General features: G+C 35.0%; 2 protein-coding genes across 4 annotated transcripts; both read right to left on the minus strand.

Moving 5' to 3' along the window:
- Positions 1-1,614: 1,614 nt before the first annotated feature.
- Positions 1,615-7,172, minus strand: LOC137819094 (heterogeneous nuclear ribonucleoprotein Q). 3 transcript variants are annotated; one of them, XM_068622837.2, is made up of 9 exons: positions 6,877-7,172; positions 5,640-6,128; positions 5,442-5,558; positions 5,128-5,268; positions 4,731-4,904; positions 2,767-2,974; positions 2,512-2,687; positions 2,093-2,178; positions 1,615-1,961 (listed from the first exon to the last, which is right to left on the minus strand). In XM_068622837.2, the coding sequence occupies exons 2-9, from the start codon at positions 6,117-6,119 to the stop codon at positions 1,808-1,810; spliced, it is 1,536 nt and encodes a 511-aa protein (XP_068478938.1). In that variant the 5' UTR covers positions 6,120-6,128; positions 6,877-7,172; the 3' UTR covers positions 1,615-1,807. The 3 variants fall into 3 exon arrangements, with proteins under 3 accessions (XP_068478938.1, XP_068478942.1, XP_068478949.1); XM_068622841.2 differs by having other exon boundaries at positions 5,640-6,185; positions 6,877-7,155; XM_068622848.2 differs by having other exon boundaries at positions 5,640-6,676; positions 6,877-7,127.
- A 948-nt stretch (positions 7,173-8,120) lies between these two features.
- Positions 8,121-18,240, minus strand: LOC137834046 (sec23/sec24 transport family protein). Its single transcript, XM_068642130.2, has 14 exons — positions 17,716-18,240; positions 17,547-17,612; positions 16,680-16,733; positions 16,419-16,591; positions 16,114-16,300; positions 15,849-15,994; positions 15,621-15,775; positions 15,137-15,218; positions 14,933-15,048; positions 12,805-12,903; positions 10,149-10,272; positions 9,638-9,915; positions 8,744-8,958; positions 8,121-8,663 (listed from the first exon to the last, which is right to left on the minus strand). The coding sequence occupies exons 1-14, from the start codon at positions 18,044-18,046 to the stop codon at positions 8,452-8,454; spliced, it is 2,238 nt and encodes a 745-aa protein (XP_068498231.1). The 5' UTR covers positions 18,047-18,240; the 3' UTR covers positions 8,121-8,451.
- Between the last annotated feature and the right edge of the window lie 574 nt (positions 18,241-18,814).

Below are 18,814 nucleotides of genomic sequence, written 5' to 3' on the forward strand. Positions count from 1 at the left end.
TGATGATGACAGCTACATTTCAGGTAAGGTAGGATACTAAATATTTGAGTTACAATATTTCACAATTGGTATAAGAAAGAAGTTGAACAGAGAAAACCGTCTTCATAAAATTGTAGGATGATCTAAAAAAACTTACTTTAATACCTCTTAACACATCTCCTTTAATGTGTTTTACTATTATTTACAATGTTTTGAAAACTTAAATTATAAATGAGATCCTTTGAATAAGAGATGTAAATTTTGTGGTCTTTTACAAATTTTAATCAATAATATTTAAAATAATGTGTTCAAAAAGCGTGTTACTAGCTATTTTCCTCTGGATCATGTGGGCTTGTGCAAGTTGACTGCATACACTATATCAATTTTAACCTGTTAACCTGTGTTGTATATCTTTTAAAATTATTCTTTATTTTGGATTTTAAAATCTTAAATTCATTAAATGCAATTAAAAAATTCAAATCTTATTTTGAAAAAGAAAATCTGAAATGTAAAAAATATATTCCAATAAAAAATTCAAAACACAATGTGAAGATACTAGAAAAGAATTTTTAGAATTCAGAAATGCATTTGGAAAAGGGGTTTTGAGAGTATTTTTTTATTCACACCCTTCTTTTATTTAAAATATTTTTTTCATGACACAGGAGTATTTTTGTCATTTTAGTGACAAATCCGGTGCAAGAAGAATTTGCCCGACTGCATTTAGTTACGGACATTAGGATTAAATATATAAGGTTTTTGCTTCTTGCATCCCAATAAATTCAAAAAACTGCTAACTGTTATTTTAAAATACCCGTTTTACCCTTGAAATTTTATTTTAAAGTTGGTTCCTCTTTTAAAGTAAACATGTTTCCGGAATAAACATTATTCAAAACAATTTTTCAGAATGTACATTATATAAAGTTGTTTTGGAACGACCCATCCAAAACACTAATTATACTCCTAGTTCTGGAAAGAACAATATGGAAGCCTTTTGGAATAATCAATCGGAAAATTACAAGAAACACTATTCTGGAACGGAAAAAAGCACACATGTTCTTTCGAGAAAACAACAATGGAGTAAAACAACAACAATGCAGCGGTCCAACGTCAGTGCAGGGGGCAGTTTGAACTGTAATGGCGGCGCTGTGACGTGGTTGGCAGAGACGGTGAAAAACAGCTGTCTCGTGCAAACCAGAAAATCCAAGGACAAAGGGAATGGAGAAAGAATTAGGTTCCATGCTTTTTTGACCTTTATTATGGGGTGCAGTTAGCATTTACGAGGTGCAGTAAGCAAAAGCACCCTAATTTTAACCAAGCTATTGATAGCCCATTTTCTGCTCTCTTTCTCTCTCTCTCTCTCTTTACCTTAGCATGAGTTATGATACTAACAATTGGTGATAGAACAACTTTATTACTTGTAGCCTTTTATACATAATTTTAATTGTAATAGTTTTGTATTTTAAATATAATGGGTTTATACAAGCGTATATTAAAGAATAAATCCATGGAAAATTAAATCAGTGGGCTGCTAACAGTGATTATGACAGTTGATGAGATATATAATTGGGTTTTACTCTATTATGATACACAAAAAGGAGTGCATCAGTTTTTTTTTTCGTTAAAAAAAGTCTCAAGTGTTAAACTGATTAATTATCAACACAGGAAGAATTCAACTTACACAATTAACGCCTTGACATCAAGACTTAATCTACACTGAATAAATTTTTAATTAAAAAATATGCAGCACATTTTTGATGGAATAAATGAGCTTTATAAAGCCCCAAGTACATTTGAGAGAAGGGGGAGTTACTATCTATATCAAGACCAGCTAATATGGGCGGTATCTGCGCCCTTGACCACCATCATTGTTGTGCCTTCCCTTACTAGAACTTCCAGCATTCCTGTTGCCACCTCCACTGCCACCACTCCGGCCACCTCTATGATGTGAGGATGGCGCTTGTGGCTGCATTCCTGGTTGTTGCCTGCATAATGAAATAAACTCTCAGGCCCTGGACTCAGGCAATTAGGTGTTGCATTCTTCCATTGGAATTTCATACAAAACATCATAATGATATAACAAGCTAAATACATTTAGAGCAACAATTCTACTTACAAGACATATCCAATTCGTCCATCAGCCAAAAGCATGGGCATCATGGCCATTCCAGCGGGACCTTGACCTCCTCCATATAGCATGGGCTGCAGCAGATACAACTCCAGCCATCAGAATCTCAGATTAATAGATAGTAGATGTGATAATGGATCAATAGCACATATATAGTACAGAGATCACCTTGTATGTAAATACACTTCCTATAGCATATACTGCTTAGATATTAATATGCATGATTTCTAATAGAATTTAAATGTATTAAACATCTTTAATTGCAATGCGATAAGGATTTTGATTCTGTAGAAGTTAGTAACTCTATAATTCCATTATTTAGAATCAATATAGTGATTTCTGTTAACACAAAATAAAGACCATAATATAGTGATGTCTAACGGAAAAACAAATGCAAAAAATGTCACCTGTGCAAGACCTGGAGCAGGATATCCTGCACCAAGTGCACCATAGGCACCCCCAAAACCATAGCCGACATGTGGTGGATAGCTTGGAAGCAATCCTGGTCCCGGCTTCTGTGTGTTTGATACTCCAGACTTTTGATCAGACTGTGGCTTTGCCAGAGAGCACTCTAACATTTGACCTGAAACACAAAACAAAGCTAATCAATATTAACAAACATTCACAAAACAATCACAAAAGGTTGGACAATATGCTACCACCTTCTAATTCATATCTTTCAGTGTTTTTCAGTGCTTTCATAGCATTTGACCTCTCTGCAAAATGTACAAAGCCAATTCTGTTCTTTTCCTGTCCAGACTTTGCTGGTGGAAGAACCACCTTTGTTATCTTCCCATGACGTTCAAAAAGCTTCTTCAACTGCTCTTGAGTTACATTCTTCGGCAGGTTCTTCACATATACTGCCTTCACCTGTTCACCCATATGCAACTTTGTTTACAAGCAATGCATCTATAGAAACGGTTGAAATATAGTCCATATTCAAGAGAATAGTATTCTAGATTCAGTAGCATTTAGTGTATGATAGAATATTAGTCACTCGTAAGTTATAACAATGAAAGTAGTGATGCATTGAATACTTAATTACTATTACTTAGCTCATGCACTCAATGTACTAAGTTATAATATAGATTAGTTGACAGCTCCTGTAAAGCTAAATACACTGGTTCAACATCCATTGGCATAATTAGCTCATGTTAGGATATTAGTCAACTATAGTTTCAAAAGTAGTGAGTAGTTGTAATTAGTCCTTGACTAGTTCTTCAACGTATTATTCAATGCACCCATGATATAAAGAAAGATGCACTGAGCCAAAAAAACTATTTCTATCCATAAATTACTCTTTTTTCATCAAAGTAGTAAGATTCTCCATGACCGTAATCTATCACTATTCTGCTACCAAGTTCCTAAAACCTGAAACTCATCTCTCATGATGTCCATGTCCAATTACTCTCTTCCTGTTGGCTGTGCACCAATTCTGGTAGTTCTGGCAGGGGAAGATTAAGCAGCATACATGAGATCCAAAGATCACCTAAAGTTGATGATCCATTAGCCTGCATGGTCAATCCAAGTCAGTCTGGGGGTTGACAGTGGAGGGTTGACTGGACAGCATGAAACCCAAACCTTCATGGCTGTCACTTGTTCCCTCCAGTCTGATTCAGCATTGTGTGCTATTCACAAGGACCACCATTGCACTGTCCTAGGGCAATTTTCTGTTGAAGATGGTCTCTTTAACCCAAAATTTCCACTCTTCCTTTTCCAATGGTTGACCAACATCTTCCTGAATCCTGACTGTTTCAGTATCTGCTTCTCTCACTGATTTTGTATCATTTTTTGTTTCTCTCCCCGCAACAATGGTCGTGGATCTTGATCATTTAACCTTATTCTTTATTTTTGTTATCTGGGGTCTAATGGTTGTTTCTTGAATTCCAACAGCCCTCCTCTTCTTGATCTTCAAAACTTTGGAATCTAAAGGTGATAAGAACACCATTTGGTGAACCAACAAGCTGAACATGAAATCACAAACAATGTACCAATGCACATGCTGTCCAACAGACATCCTACAGAGTATTATTCTCGGCAAACAAACAGCAAAAAACACCCCCCTTTGCCTAATTACACACTCTACTGCTACTAAATAACTGCCATCAGATATTCTCTATGAAAAACTGTCATCACGGTAGTATCTAATTCTAATACAGAACTGCTGACGCAGGGTGAGTTATTTTCTATCACGTATTCTAATAATACACTATTATTAATCCTTAATTTCTACCCATAACTGCCAACATGAAAGATAATATTACACTGGCATCTAACAGTACATGACTGCTCATACCAGTTACTATCAGTTCCCATTTAAAGGTGGCTGTTGTCCTCAATCACTATCACCTTTAAGAATACCATTTTATCCTCCATTTCTTTCCCAATAAGCAAACCTTCACTTCCATCTCTCCAGCAATACAAACTAGTTTTCACTAACCAAGAAATGGAAATCTGAAATTTATAATATAACAAAGTCTCCTACAAGGGTTTATCCTAATGTATCAGTACACCAAAAAAACTGACTTGTGTACCGGATAAGTCAGCTAAAAAGTTTCTTAGAACTTTAACCATAACTATCAATTATCAACCGAGCTTAAGAGAAGGAAGATAAGTGAGTCAAAACCTGAGATGCAGCAGAGGAATCAGCATTTTTAGGATCAGCCCAGCTCACTGTTGGAGCATTCTCACCTAGCTTAAATGTTGGGTTCATCATCTTTAGCTTAGAATACTCAGCACATGCATTATTATAATAGTCAATAAAAGCAAAGCCACGGTTGTTGTTGGTGTTCTTCATATCCTGAAATAAAGGATTGAACAAACAGAAATATAAGAGCATTTAAATAAGAAAACCGCAATGCTAACTCTTGTGTACATGCAGTTGGGCATGATGAAAAAGCAGAATAATAAAGCTTGCAAAGCATGACTTTTATGATGATATAGGAATGAATATAACAAAAACCCCTAGACACTTATAATTTAATGTGGAAATGGAAAGCACAGCACAACAGAAAAGTCCATACCTTGACAAGTTCCACACCAGTAACTCCAGGTCCAATCTCGGATACAATCTTCCTCAGATCTTCCACACCCCAGCTTCTAGGAACATTGCCAATAAAAAGACGGTGTTTGGCTTGAGATGTAGAACATTTTATTTTTTTACCCTTAAAGAATTGATCATTAACACAGTTAGGAATCAAACATGTACTGAATTACGCTAAGAATTTCTGCATAAAGCATCTGTAATGTTTGTAATACTAGAGTAGCAATAACAAAGCAACCAACTTACAAGGAATATCAGTTGTGAATGCTTAATGACTGAAGATTAACAAATTACCTTAAATTCAGTATTATTCAGCTCCTCGATGGCTTTAGAAGCCAAATCCACACTTCTAAATGTCACAAAACCAAATCCCTTGTTCTCGCCGGGATGCTTTCCCTTCATTACTCGAACCTGTTTTCCTCAAAATTCAAGTTAGTGGATGACATTGTATATAAGCATGAGCACAATAAAGAAACAATGGCACAGACTTACCTCTGCAACTTCCCCAATACGCTCGCAAAAAGATTTCAAATCCTCATTTGAGACATCATGAGGAATGCCGCCAATGTATACTTCAGACCCATGAGGAGGAAGAGAAAGGAGTTCGGCATGTTTTTTCTTCTCATCCTCATCTTCCACCTTTGCTTCATCACTGCTATTGTTTTGCATGGCATCATCTTCATCCACTTCTTCAATCTCTTCTTCCTCTTCTTCTTCCTCCTCCTCCTCCTCCTCTTCCTCCTCTTCTACTTCTACCTCCTCTGGGTCCTCCTCCTCCTCCTCTTCTTCCACCTCCTCTTCTATCTCTTCCACTTCCACTTCTTCTTCTACTTCTTCATACTCAATTTCTTCTTCCATTGCTTCCTCTGGATCATTTTCCTCCTCAAAATCAACCTTCTCATCAGATTCAACTGGCTTCTCAGAGTCAGATGGCTTAGCAGCTGATGAAGAATTTGCTTTCCCCCGAGGCATCTTATGAAACTAATGAAACAAGCTGGTGAGGCAACTGTGAAGAAGGCACAGAGGCCAGAAGAAATCCTGGGAAGAAGTATACACATATCGAAAGGAGGAAACAAAAAGAAAGGCCAAACAAGGGGTTGCAGCGAATGAATCTCAGTGGAAGCCATGTTCAATGAGACGAGTCACAAGACTTATACGGCCGCAACGCGATAGACTTTTTTATTAAAGGGACAATGACTACATAATTATCAGCATTGACAGGCAAGTCCAATCACAATAAAAAGAGACTATCGAAGGCCGCGAAAGGAAACGAGAACAACAGGCATGTTGGCGAGCACAAGCTCTTATTTTACACAAAGCCAAACGAGGGTCAATGAAAATCCAGATTTACAGGAACAACATGAAATGTAAATATGAAATTTTTCCAGTCAAATGCAAGGTGATGAACAAACAATTAGTCATCAAAGGAACGAGAAGGCAGAACAGAACAAAAAGGAGAATCATGAAGTGTCCAATCTCAGAAAAATAATAGCAGTTTCCAAACAAAACGTATCAATCTGTGCCCCTTCCTGCCACAAATTTACAGATACATACTAAGATAGGGTTTCAATTATACACTTCTACCAGCTAATCATAATGCAATCTTAACCACAAAGCATCAAATTTCACAGAAATCCCTAATAAAATTTAATAACAAAATAATAATAATAAAATATCTGTCTAACTAGCCTCTGCGCAGAGTTTCAGAGCGAGAAAGGAAGGAGAGTACCTTAAGGTAAGCTGTCGAAACTGGGGCACACCTTGTCGAAATGGATCGAAAATTTAGGGTCGAAAACGAAATTATTGCAAACTTCGGAGAAGAGCTTTTAAAATTGGATAGATACGAATAACGAACCCTAGAGAGTGTTCTGTGATGTTTGCAAAACGGGAACTGTGATGGCGCCGTTAATTAGAGTTTTGGATTTTTCTTGTTTCTCGAAATTACGGTACGCGACAAGCCGTTTCCGATTTTCCGCCCGTAGCCTTCAAGAAACGGAGGTCATGTTTCAGTACAATTATGAGGGTATTGTGGGAAATTCGACCTTTAGATTTTTAAAGGTCAATATTCTATTATTTAATAATAATACTAGTTCATACGATAATAATAATTTTCGATCTTTATATTATGTTATAATTGTGTCTCCTATTATGTATTATGTCTTTCCTTTTTCGTTATAGATTTATTGTATAAATTATTGCCATTTTTCTATTATGTGGTTAAACCTATTATTTTGTCTTTTTCAATCCAATTTGACCATTTAATTATTTACTATTGTTTAAAACTTTATCTCTTTCACTTATTTCATGGTTTCAAAAAACCATGTTTGAAATCAACTATTCTACCAACCATGAACGAAAATTGTGGATAAATTTTTCTTCTTTTCCAGTCATCCTCTCGCAAACTGAAAAAGAAGTTAAAGGGGCACTGTGATCTGTTATGCTATGAAAGTATGAGAAGAATAATACTGTCATGTTCATTCACTTTATTTTTTTAATATTTATAACATCCTCTCTTGTGCAGTAATATTTTTCAATCAATTAAAAAGATATTTCTTACATAAATTAAAAGTTAGTATAAAATAGAAAAAAAATTAATATTTTTCAATTAATTAAAAAGATATTTGTTACATAAATTAAAAGTTAGTATAAAGCAGAAAAAAAGGAGTATTATTTTTCAATCAATTAAAAAGATATTTCTTACATAAATTAAAAGTTAGCATAAAGCAGAAAAAAAGAGAGAAGGAAGGGTGTCAAAATAAAGTAAACAAAACCATACTAGAATATCCTTTGGTTTATTTGCTAGACATTTGCATTCATGATTATCAAAATGGTGAAACATTCAAAGACAAACACAATTACTGAATAATTATGCAAAAATAAATTGTCACCTTAAATATAAGTTGCAAACGAAGGACAATTGTCTGTCATTATATTCTAAAAGAACTCGCAGAGATTGAATTCTCGACATATCACTTTGTCATCCAAATTCCAACACTTGCCATTAATATAATCTCTATTAACTTAAATCTAGAAGATTTGTCAGTCCCGATAAAGACTACATCAGTGCTAACTCAACTTTTTTTTAGCTGAATCGGTGGTAACTCCATACAGAGAGAAGATAGTATTATAATGTACATTAACTGGCACTTCAAAAAAGGGTATAGATGATAATATAAAACAGGTACAACAAAGACAACCAACCACCTACTTGACTCCATGGTTGGTTCTTAAGAACCAGAACTCATCCTTACAAAATGGAAGCACCTATAATGTATATAATTCCTGTATCTATCCAAAGGGATCCCTACTTCACGAAGTCCAAAACTTTTTGTGTAATATCTTCTAGGAAGGAAACAAAACCCATCACACTGGTTAGACCACTTCCATCAACATCCTGCTCTTCGATCAGAAAGTTCTCAAAAATGGACGCATCATCCTGCCCTCCCCGAATAAAAATGAGTTTGGGGGTGATGCATCTATCTTGCTTCAATTTGTTGATTGTAGTCCTTAACAAACCTGACAGGTATTTTTTGCATAAGAAAAACGTTATATATTTAATGTAGTGAGGACAGAAGGTACAAAAAAAGAAGGCTTACAATCATGGGGTGGAGGAAAAGGAATTGTCGGGTCTGCAGTCGATGAGTAAAACACAACCAGAATTGTGAATGCATCAAGGAAAAATATCGGACTGCCACTGGTAATCAGTGCAGCACGACTCAATGAATGGCGAGGATATGCTTGTTTATCTGGAGTGGCATATGATGTTAACACAGGATACACGGCACGATGAAGGGAACTGGGTTCCAACATGCTACAAAACAAATGAAAATGAACACAATCAATTTTTGAGTATATATAAATTCAAAGCTAGAAATACAATACAGACCACGCTGCTGAAGCTTTACACGTTTATTAATTACTTACCCAACTAACCTCCCGATTCCCATACCCTTATCCTTCATTGAAGGTACTAAGTGTTGCACAGTCAGTTTTTTGTGAAAAGTATTCTAATTTCGCCCATCTTAAGTTCATAGCTTAACCTAGGAAACAGATTCTACACCACTTGATTTATTGGGCATGATACGTCACAAACCGGAAAAACAACCAGAGATAACTTTTATTTCCATGTCAAATACACATTCGTTTGCTTCTAAAATCCATGATGAATATTATTTTGTAATATACATTTGAAGTCATGTGCTTTCTTGTAACAAAATGTAACCGAAATAAAAGATTTGCCACATTATTTTTCTTTTTTAAATGCTACTACTTTATGTTTAATGCTAATGAGTGGGCAATGCTAGCAATTCTAAAATATATTTCCTATTATTAATGGAAGAAATCTTGGATTCAAGTTCATTAAGCTTTACTCTTGTCAAAAATAATTCATAAAGCTTTATATTATTCTGTTTAATTCCTTTGACTGAACACCGATTGGCATGGTTATGCAAATTCCACATAGTATAAATAAACCTGAGAGCAGCAATTACCTGAAAAGGCATTGAAGATAGATGCGATAGTCCGGATGAACCCCTTCTTCATGAAAGCGGAGAAGAGGATTTCGAAGGAGAGCAAAAATAAGGCGTGGTAGGGGCTGCAGTTGAGGACATTGAGACAATGCAACATCAATCTGAGATCTTAAGGAACTTCCATTGCTATATTGAATAAGCTTATATGCATCATTGTACTGAGCTGTGAGGATCACTAGCCATTCTTGAAGCAAAATTCTACCCTCCCTAACTCCTTCCTCCAAAGAGGCTAATATAACCTGCAGAGTAGAGTAAACTAAGAAAAGAATGTTGAAGAAACACAACAGAGAACTCATACAATAATATTATTGTGGTCATTTACATCAGTAACATTAGTGGGGAGATTTATAAAACTACAACAAAAAATAAAAGTGAAGCAAGCATACCACATATAGAATTAAGTTAGAAGAATGGGACCGAAAACAAACATCAATCCAAATGGCATAAAAGTTAGGTCGATTTCATATTTCACCTTGTGAACCAGCAGAGATAGGACAACTTCGGGATCACAGCTATCATAAAGTTCATGAATGTTCTGAGCAACACCAAATTGCAATGTTCGGATCCTTAGCCGACGCTGAAGGGAATGCTTGGTTCTGTATCAATAGTCAGCACAACAAACACAGGCCCAAAATCATTCATTCCATAATTAAGTAATTTTTGGATGTCGGAAGAACATAATACATTTAAGTAAAATTATCAAGAAAACAAGCGACTCAGGATTATATCCATTAAAAAAATCCAACAATGAAATAAAAACTATTTCCAAAAAGCAGTTGTTACGGAACAAAACAAACCCAAACCAAAATTTAGAATGCAGAACAAGTGTAACTATTGCAAAATTGAGCATTAGGAGTTAAGTTCATGATCACATATGGGTCTCAGATTAACAATAGTAATTTTAAGACTGAAACACTGATACTCTTTACTCGGATTATAAATTTCCTTATACCCCAATGCAGCCTCTTGAGATATCACATAACGGATAAAGATCACTATAGAGCAAGTCCTAAGCAAAAAAATTATTAGAAAAAATATGCACGAAATTTCATGATAACCATCTCCTCCATCAAGTGTTGAGTCCCTAAGATGAGAGAAAAAAATACATTCCCCAAAAATGAGCTGAAATATTGATTCAAACTTGCTTCAAATGTTCAAAAAGGATTTAAAAACCATCATGAGTCCATGACCATGCTCATGTTCACCTTTTGATTGATAAATTATAATTTTGTGGAGAATAAACAAAACAAGTAAACTCCCATCCCTATGTAACACGAACACTGCGACACGTATAATGTCCAAAATGTTGGACACAGTGACATGAATATATATATATATTGAACATCATTATGAATTATTTAAATTAGCAATCAAGATTTATATATTCATAATCATCTATAAAAAGTGTTAATCAACTATAAAAATCCAAAACATATTTTTACCTAATACAAAAAATGAATCTTATAAGTCAGTTTTATGAGGTTGAGTTAGGTTTAAAGTCAATTTCTTAATATGGTATCAGAGCCATTTTCGAGTCAATCCTAGCAAATGTTTGGTGGGCTTATCAGACCACCCGCTATCGGGTCGTTATCAGACCATTCATAATACGTTGTCTCACGCACGAGCTGTCACTCTTGCTGTGAGGGGTGTGTTAGAGATCCCACATCGACTAGAGATGATAATATTTCATTGTATATAAGTGGGTGCAAACCTATCTTATAAGTCAATTTTATGAGATTGAGTTAGGCTTAAAATCCACTTTTTAATATCCAAAAGTGAAAAGAACATGAAGGAAAGACACAATCTTGAATTTTACTGCCCTCCTTAATTCTAGTCCCATACCAATGCAGTGGGGACAATGTTAAGGGATAGAAAGAATACAACAACACACAATACCTTTTCCTTCTATTATACACTATACCGAACATATCATAATCTAATCTATTTAAGACTTTTCATCCCCTCCTTTATCATCATCATTAAAAAAGACACTCCAGCCAAGATTCATCTAAAGGCAAATTAACAACTTCAAAAAAATTCCACAGTCTATGGATATGATAGGAGAATAAATAAGAAATTCCTAGTAATACATATATAAGTTATTCCTAATTTGATAGGATTTGCTCCTTATTTCTACAATTTTCATAGAAACTAGACAAGTTTCTGAGGTTTTAACTTACAAAAAAATCACAATGTCTACCCTTACTAACATTGTCACATCTGTGTTAGAGACCCAAAAGAACTTATTTTTTAGCTAGATATTTTACCAATACATGTTGTACATGTGTCAGTGTTTGATACACAAAGGCACACCATTGAAGAAGTGTGTCCTAAATGAGCTGAAATATTGATTCAAACTTGCTTCAAATGTTCAAAGAGGATTTGAAAACCATCATACCCATGCTCATGTTCACCTTTTGATTGATAAATTATAATCGTGTGGACATTGAACAAAACAACTCCCATCCTAGTCTGAATTTGTAAGCATCAATCACATAAGTCTCTAACTTCACAAAATCTTTACTTTAGTCCCTGGCTTTGTCAAAAAAATCATTCATTTTAGTGCTTTCCCACTCGTTTTGCACCAAATTTTTTTAAAGAGAATATCATTTGTAAAATCAGTGACTAAAATGAGGATGTAAAATAATTACCAAAGCAACTGATGCTTACAAGTTACTAAAATGAAGATGTATTCTAAATGAAACCTAGAAATAATGAACATTGTTTCATGACTGGTAAAACCTACAGATAATGCCACGTATACTAGATGACAGAAAAAAGTGGTACAAGTCAATCAATAATTTATGTTGGGCTGTGAGATATACTAGACATCAGGACATCTTCCATGCAATAATGTCTTGGAATATATTAAAAACCAGCATGGATATAGTGTTAGAATTTGAAATCAGAGAATAAATTTGGAACAAGCTATCAAATTTGGAAGAGACATAGTTTGTGCCCATTCATGAAAAATAGGTAGCTAAATAACAATAATAATCAACATGTTCAAATGAATGAATTGACCATGAATTGGACTTCACCTACCAAAGAAAATATTGAAAAGATCCATACATCAACAACAGAATAACATGAATACGAGCAATCTAATGTTCTGCTCATTACCATACCTATTTGTAGAAACCCCTCCTGAATTAGAAAGTTCCTGAGGAGGAACTACAACTGAGTACTGAAATGCAATCTGAATTGTAGGAACATCTGATTTAGTTCTGCCAAAACAAAGTAACAGTAATCCTTGATCAGATTATGAGAACAGGAAATGTATCAGACAAAAGGCACAGCCACCTTGTGGCAGAAATAAAATCAAGTTATAGAAGCTCTGTTATTTAATACCAAAATTAATTCAGCTACTTTTAGTTTCAAAATTTATAAGTGAGATGTATTACAATGTGTAGATGTTCACAAGACCTAAAGTACCAGAGACATTAATCCTACAGGATAATCTAAGTTATGGTAAGATGATATATTTTTGGATATTTTCATATATTATACAACTCTCCATTATCCTTATGCACAAACCCTTTAAATAAAAGAAATCAAACATATAATTTGAGAGTTGAGACAGTGCAATAAAGGGATTAAAAAGATTCTCTAGGATATAGGGGAGCAAGCTCATCTCTCATGGAAAGCCACAAAGGCAGGTTGATATCTCTAGCAAAGTCACAAGACCAAATCCACTTTCAGTAAAGCTGAGAGACCAAACCAATTTCTCTGAGAAAGCCACAAGCCAGACTCATGTTTAGGAAAGTTGTGGGGTCACACATATGTCTCTATGTTGCATAGCATGATTTGAGCCAAATTGCAAAATTGAGTGAAGGAAGTCACGGGTTGTTGAGATCTCATGTCAACTAGACATAATGTTAAATAACACATAAGTGGGTGCAAATTTCACATTACAAATCAATTTTATTTTATAGGGTTGAGTTAGGCCTAAATCCACTTTCTGAGATGGCATTAGAGTATTCTAGTAAGATTTAATGAACCTATCACCACTCACAAATATCTAATCTCACGTTCGATATGTCCAACCTAGCGTAAGGGAGTCTGTTGGAGACCATACATCAACTAGAGATATGATTAATTTATAATATATAAATAGGCGCAAACCCCACCTTATAAGTCAAAAAACTATTATAAACATGTTGGTAAAATTTGCACGACAGAAGCTAAGATAGAGAAAGAGGAGACTGGAACGAAGAACACAACCAGAAGAAGGCTCAATTCTTTACAAGAAATACATATAGCAGAGGGAAGTGAAACCTAAAAAGATGACAAAGGATTGACACAACATGAGATGATTAATTTGAAGCATGAATTAGGAAATTAAAGTACATGTCCAAATTTTAGGAAGCCTGGCAGTGAAGTAGTGACAAGGCATGTCACAGTGGACTTATGGGATTTTACCATTTAGGAGAAGAGGGAGATAAAGAGATAAAACAAAATGAAATACTAAAATGATATTAATTTAAATGTATTGTACTGTGTTGATATGTTTGATATATTCATAAACCCTGAACTACTAATCCTTATTTCTACACTATCGCAATCGCAACTAATTAATGGAGTAAATTATGATAAGGAAAATAGTAATTGAAAAAGGAAATTAATTATAGAAGATAATCTAAGTTATAAGATAGTTTTGAATATTTTTCATATATTCTAATAGAGATAATATTGATATATGTGTTTGATAGAGTACTAAGAGCAGTTTATTTTCCACCAGTAAGAACTATGTAATTCAAGTTCAGCACTTCAACACATAAAGAAGAGCAAAGCAGCAGAGGATTAATTAAGCATTTGCCAATGATATACTCTAGGAATTTGGATGACAAGCAATGAAAATCACATAACTGTCTAGCAAATGCTGCATGAATTAATATAAAGATGATTTCAACTGCCTAGATCAGATTGTGTTTGATATGTTATAAAATACTTCTCCAGAAATCGAATCACAAAAAAGAAGACACCAAAAACTGGAGTTAAAGCTTTATGCACAAAGAATGAAGAGTTTCCATGTTTACAATAAACAAGACGACAAATGAAAGAGTAGGCAATTGATGGAGTAACTAATGAACTAGAACGGATTACTCACGATAAAAAGTATCAAATCTAAATAATACAAGTATAAGGCTTAACATGACATTTACAACTTAATTCACTTCACTTAAATAAACACATTAAAAAATGTATAAGCATTAAAGCTTTAAAGACATGGTTGTAAACAGTAGCAGTTTATACCTTGAAAATCCAATGTTGTTCTCAAACACAAAGTCGTAAGCATATGTAGCATAAGAATCACAGCATATGACGTGTTGAACATTTTCATACTGTGGATCTGGAAAGAAGTGACCATACTGCAATAAAATAACAAATTATTCTATATACTATAATAAGTAAATGCAAAATTGTGAATTGAAAATCCATTCCAAACAACACACATACAGAATTGCCAGGTTTAAATTCAGTTGAGGTTCTTAATCGCAGGACACAACCAAAAGCATATGGTCGACTCAGCATTCGATACCTGCAAAAAGGACAGATCACTATAGTCACCCATTCTGATATATGTGAAAGTGTGTAGATAAATATTGATGGGTAAGGTGCTAACGTTAACACTTGTGATTTCAACTACGTTTGGATTCAGTTACCAAATTAGATTTCATGCTTATCACTTAAAGTAAGTGATTAATAAAACAATATGTGGTAAATTCAATTGTAATTGATTAGTTTAAATAATAAGCTAAACAAAATAATAAGCATTATTTTGATATGGTTAACATAAAACATAATTGGCTAATTGAGAAAAGGGGTATATAATACCACCTCAAGTTGAGATTGTATTGGAGACAGTCACACAATACTCGGCAAATACCAAACAACTATCTCTTACTGTAAAGCAAGTCTCAGGATAACACACGAGACTTACATGTCCTGGGGCAATGTTGAATCCTCAGTACTTGTGTACAAAAATAAGGAACCCCCACTTTCAATACTCAGAAACTTTAGGGATGCCAAATCAGTGTACTCATTTGTTACAGCAAATATGTCAACACATACACCTGCTTGAACAGCAACAGCAGCCTGTAATACATATGTCAATTCTTCTACTTCTAAAAAATGGGAGACAGGAATAGCAATAACATTACTTAAATACCAGATCTTTATAGAAGGGTGTCTGCTCTGGGAGTAAAGCACGATCTGCATCCTCTCCTTTGCTTGCATATTGCTCACCATATCGTCTTGTGTCCAATTGTCCAGCTCCATAATCAGGGGGACCAGACAAGAAGGCAAAGACTCTAGCTGCAGTTCTCAGAAGAAATAATATCTTCTTAAAGCTTTTTAAATATAGAAGATTAAACATTAAAGAATCACACTAACAAAAGTCATAAATGGCAAGTTTTGTATTTGTCCATTCAAACCTAAAGCAAAAGTATTCCCATATTCAGATGCAAGGTAATTGCAGAGAGCTTCCATTGCCATCCCAAAACCACGCCCACCTATCAGAACACCATCCAGTCCTTGACCTGCTGCCGTGGTTCTCTCCCATGAAGTTGTTGGTCTAAGTGTTTCAAGTGCAGATGCAATGCGGTCCTTACAAGTGTCCACCTTCAATTATAAATACGGAATTTAGATCTGACACATTTTTTCATATAATGTAATCTCTGTTCTTCAGCATGAAAACACATTTCTGAAATATTAAAAACAATGCTTATGATTAACATACAGGAGCCAGAAACTGTAACAAAGGCATGACATCTTCCAGCTCAATAGGCAAGGTTCCCTCTGCATCAGGAGGGATGAAAACATTTTTCACAACAGGTATTGGACCTTGAACATCATACAATCCTAATTTGTGGCTGAAGGTAGCAAGCCCAAAAAGTGAACCAGGAGCAAGAGCTGAATAGAACCCAAAAAAACGAAAATATGAGCAACATCCAAAATATCAACCTTGTGCAGAAAATAAATAGTGTGGTCAACATAATACCTTCCAGAGCAGCCAGCAGTGCACTTTTGGTAAGTTCTAGAAACTCCTCAGAAGCTGCAGTATAACCAAAAATATTTTTCTCGATCACAAAATGACAATGATAAAGAAGATACATCTGTATATTTAGGAAATTAATCAAGTTTTAAAGAACACTATGAAGGAAACAAAAGCCAGAATAAAATAACAAACATGCAAACCAGGCACATCTATCTTCACCTTAATCATTGCATCCTTCTATACAGAATCAAAAGGACCAGAAATAGGCAGAAATGGGTAGAATGACTTAATAGGGGGAAAGGATCAAAACCAAAGGTCATTTATGCAATCACAGCCTTCTCATTGAAACAGAAGTTAGTCCAGAAAACACAGCCGCCGTAACAGTTCCAAATCCTATAAGTCTAACTTGCATCAATCATGGCCAGTACAACTGAAAAAACATTGGCCACGTAATCTAATAATCATTCACCATATCCAGACACAAGATTCCATGTGTTTTGAATCTGCGTCTCATTCTCCAGTCTGTTAGATAAAATTAATATAGAAAAAAATATTTATCGACGGTCTCAACTCTTAAATAAGGGAACAGTATATAATAACAGAACCATATGGAAACCAGACTTATAAAAGTTATGATCGCCATAAGCAACATAGCCTACAGAATTATAAGTAAAATGCCACACTGCTCTCACACATAAAATTCTTAGGCTCCACCAGGTCCTAATCAGAGAACCCAAAGCAAAACTCACAATCAGTAGCATACCACGAACTCCTAATCAATTAACCTCACCGAACCATCCAATTGTCAAAATCCAGTTCCAATTATCACAATTAGCAAATCAATAAGCCGTGAGATGTGAGGAGTCTTACAGGACAAGTCAACAGCAGCAACATATACCGGACACGCCAGCATTGCCGCTTCCTCCGCCGATTCCTCTGCAACAGTTCCAATCAAAACAGTCAAATCTGAAAACCATGCACAAGAGCAATCCAATTCAACAGCGATGAACCAAAATCGAAAGGTAAATTTGATAATTACGCGTAGGCAATTCGAGATCTACGAAGGAGGACATCATCTCGGCGCAGGACTGAGGGCTAGAGTAGCGTTCGATGGCGTCGGAGGAGAGGCCGTTGAGGTTGCCGCAGAGGGAGCAGGACCAGGACCACTGCTCGAGCTCGCAGTAGGTGTTGAAGTAGGCCCAGCAGTTCTCGCAGCGCGGTAATAGGTCTCCTCCTGAACCGTACGACGGAGCGCGGTTGTTCTCGTCGGCGGCGGCGAAAGGCGTGACGGTGACTCCCCAGAGGAGGCCGGAGGCCTCGCGTGCGTCCGTGTCCATCGGGAAACGCGACACTGTGGCCCGCACCGCCATGTTTCTTCCTTCTTCCTCGCCGCGACCCTGTTTATCGTGTGTTCTGAGACAGTGTGTGGAGACCGAGTTAGACTCGTTCCCGCACTTACTCACTCGATTTTGGTTTTCTCTTCTATTTTTCTCTCTCGTGCCCCTTGAACCTTAACACTAACCTCGTTAAATTTATAAAATGCAGAATAAATATGAAAAAAAAAACAGCGAGTAATAATAACTCCCTAAAATTTAAATGCAATATTAAATAAGTTTAAAATTATATTTAAATAAGATCATTTTCGATTTGTTAAATATGTTTTATTACACAAAAAATATTTTTCGAATGGTGAAAGATTTAAAAGAAAATTCGTGTTTTTGAATTGGACAGTTTTACTTTCACTGCAGACTTAGTAGAGTCAACGAATAATGCATTCATTTTTAAATTGTCTTTTAAATCCAAAATGAATTCCCTTTTTCTTCTGTTTACATTTTTACGTCATTATTTTGTAGTCTTAACTTAATATTCAATTTTCATGCATATATAACCAATCCACATTTTGTATTTGAATCACACGTGAAATTAACTCAGATTGGTTCGTAAAACTTATATCAACTTTTATGAAACACTTCTAAAAATATTTATCATGTTTTCTTAAATTTTTCAATAATATATTAATAAAAAGTTATATTAAATTATATCGTATACTAATTTCACTAACTACTAACATGACAAATTTGATTTTCTAATATAAAAATATATACTATATATGGTGACAACATCTTGAAGTTGTTGGT

Source organism: Phaseolus vulgaris, chromosome 11 (genome assembly GCF_051622355.1).
Source record: "Phaseolus vulgaris cultivar YP4 chromosome 11, ASM5162235v1, whole genome shotgun sequence".
NCBI lineage: Eukaryota > Viridiplantae > Streptophyta > Magnoliopsida > Fabales > Fabaceae > Phaseolus > Phaseolus vulgaris.

Excerpts from the sequence above, each read along its gene's own strand:
- LOC137819094 (XM_068622837.2), bottom strand. The coding sequence starts at position 6,119 with ATGCCTCGGGGGAAAGCAAATTCTTCATCAGCTGCTAAGCCATCTGAC. Across the intron at positions 5,559-5,639 it reads GTATTGGGGAAGTTGCAGAG|GTTCGAGTAATGAAGGGAAA; the intron begins GTAAGTCTGTGC and ends TGAGGAAAACAG. Across the intron at positions 4,905-5,127 it reads CTGGTGTGGAACTTGTCAAG|GATATGAAGAACACCAACAA; the intron begins GTATGGACTTTT and ends CCTTTATTTCAG.
- LOC137834046 (XM_068642130.2), bottom strand. The coding sequence starts at position 18,046 with ATGGCGGTGCGGGCCACAGTGTCGCGTTTCCCGATGGACACGGACGCA. Across the intron at positions 15,219-15,620 it reads TCAACATTGCCCCAGGACAT|GTATCGAATGCTGAGTCGAC; the intron begins GTAAGTCTCGTG and ends TCCTTTTTGCAG. Across the intron at positions 9,916-10,148 it reads TATCTCTGCTGGTTCACAAG|GTTATATTAGCCTCTTTGGA; the intron begins GTGAAATATGAA and ends TCTACTCTGCAG.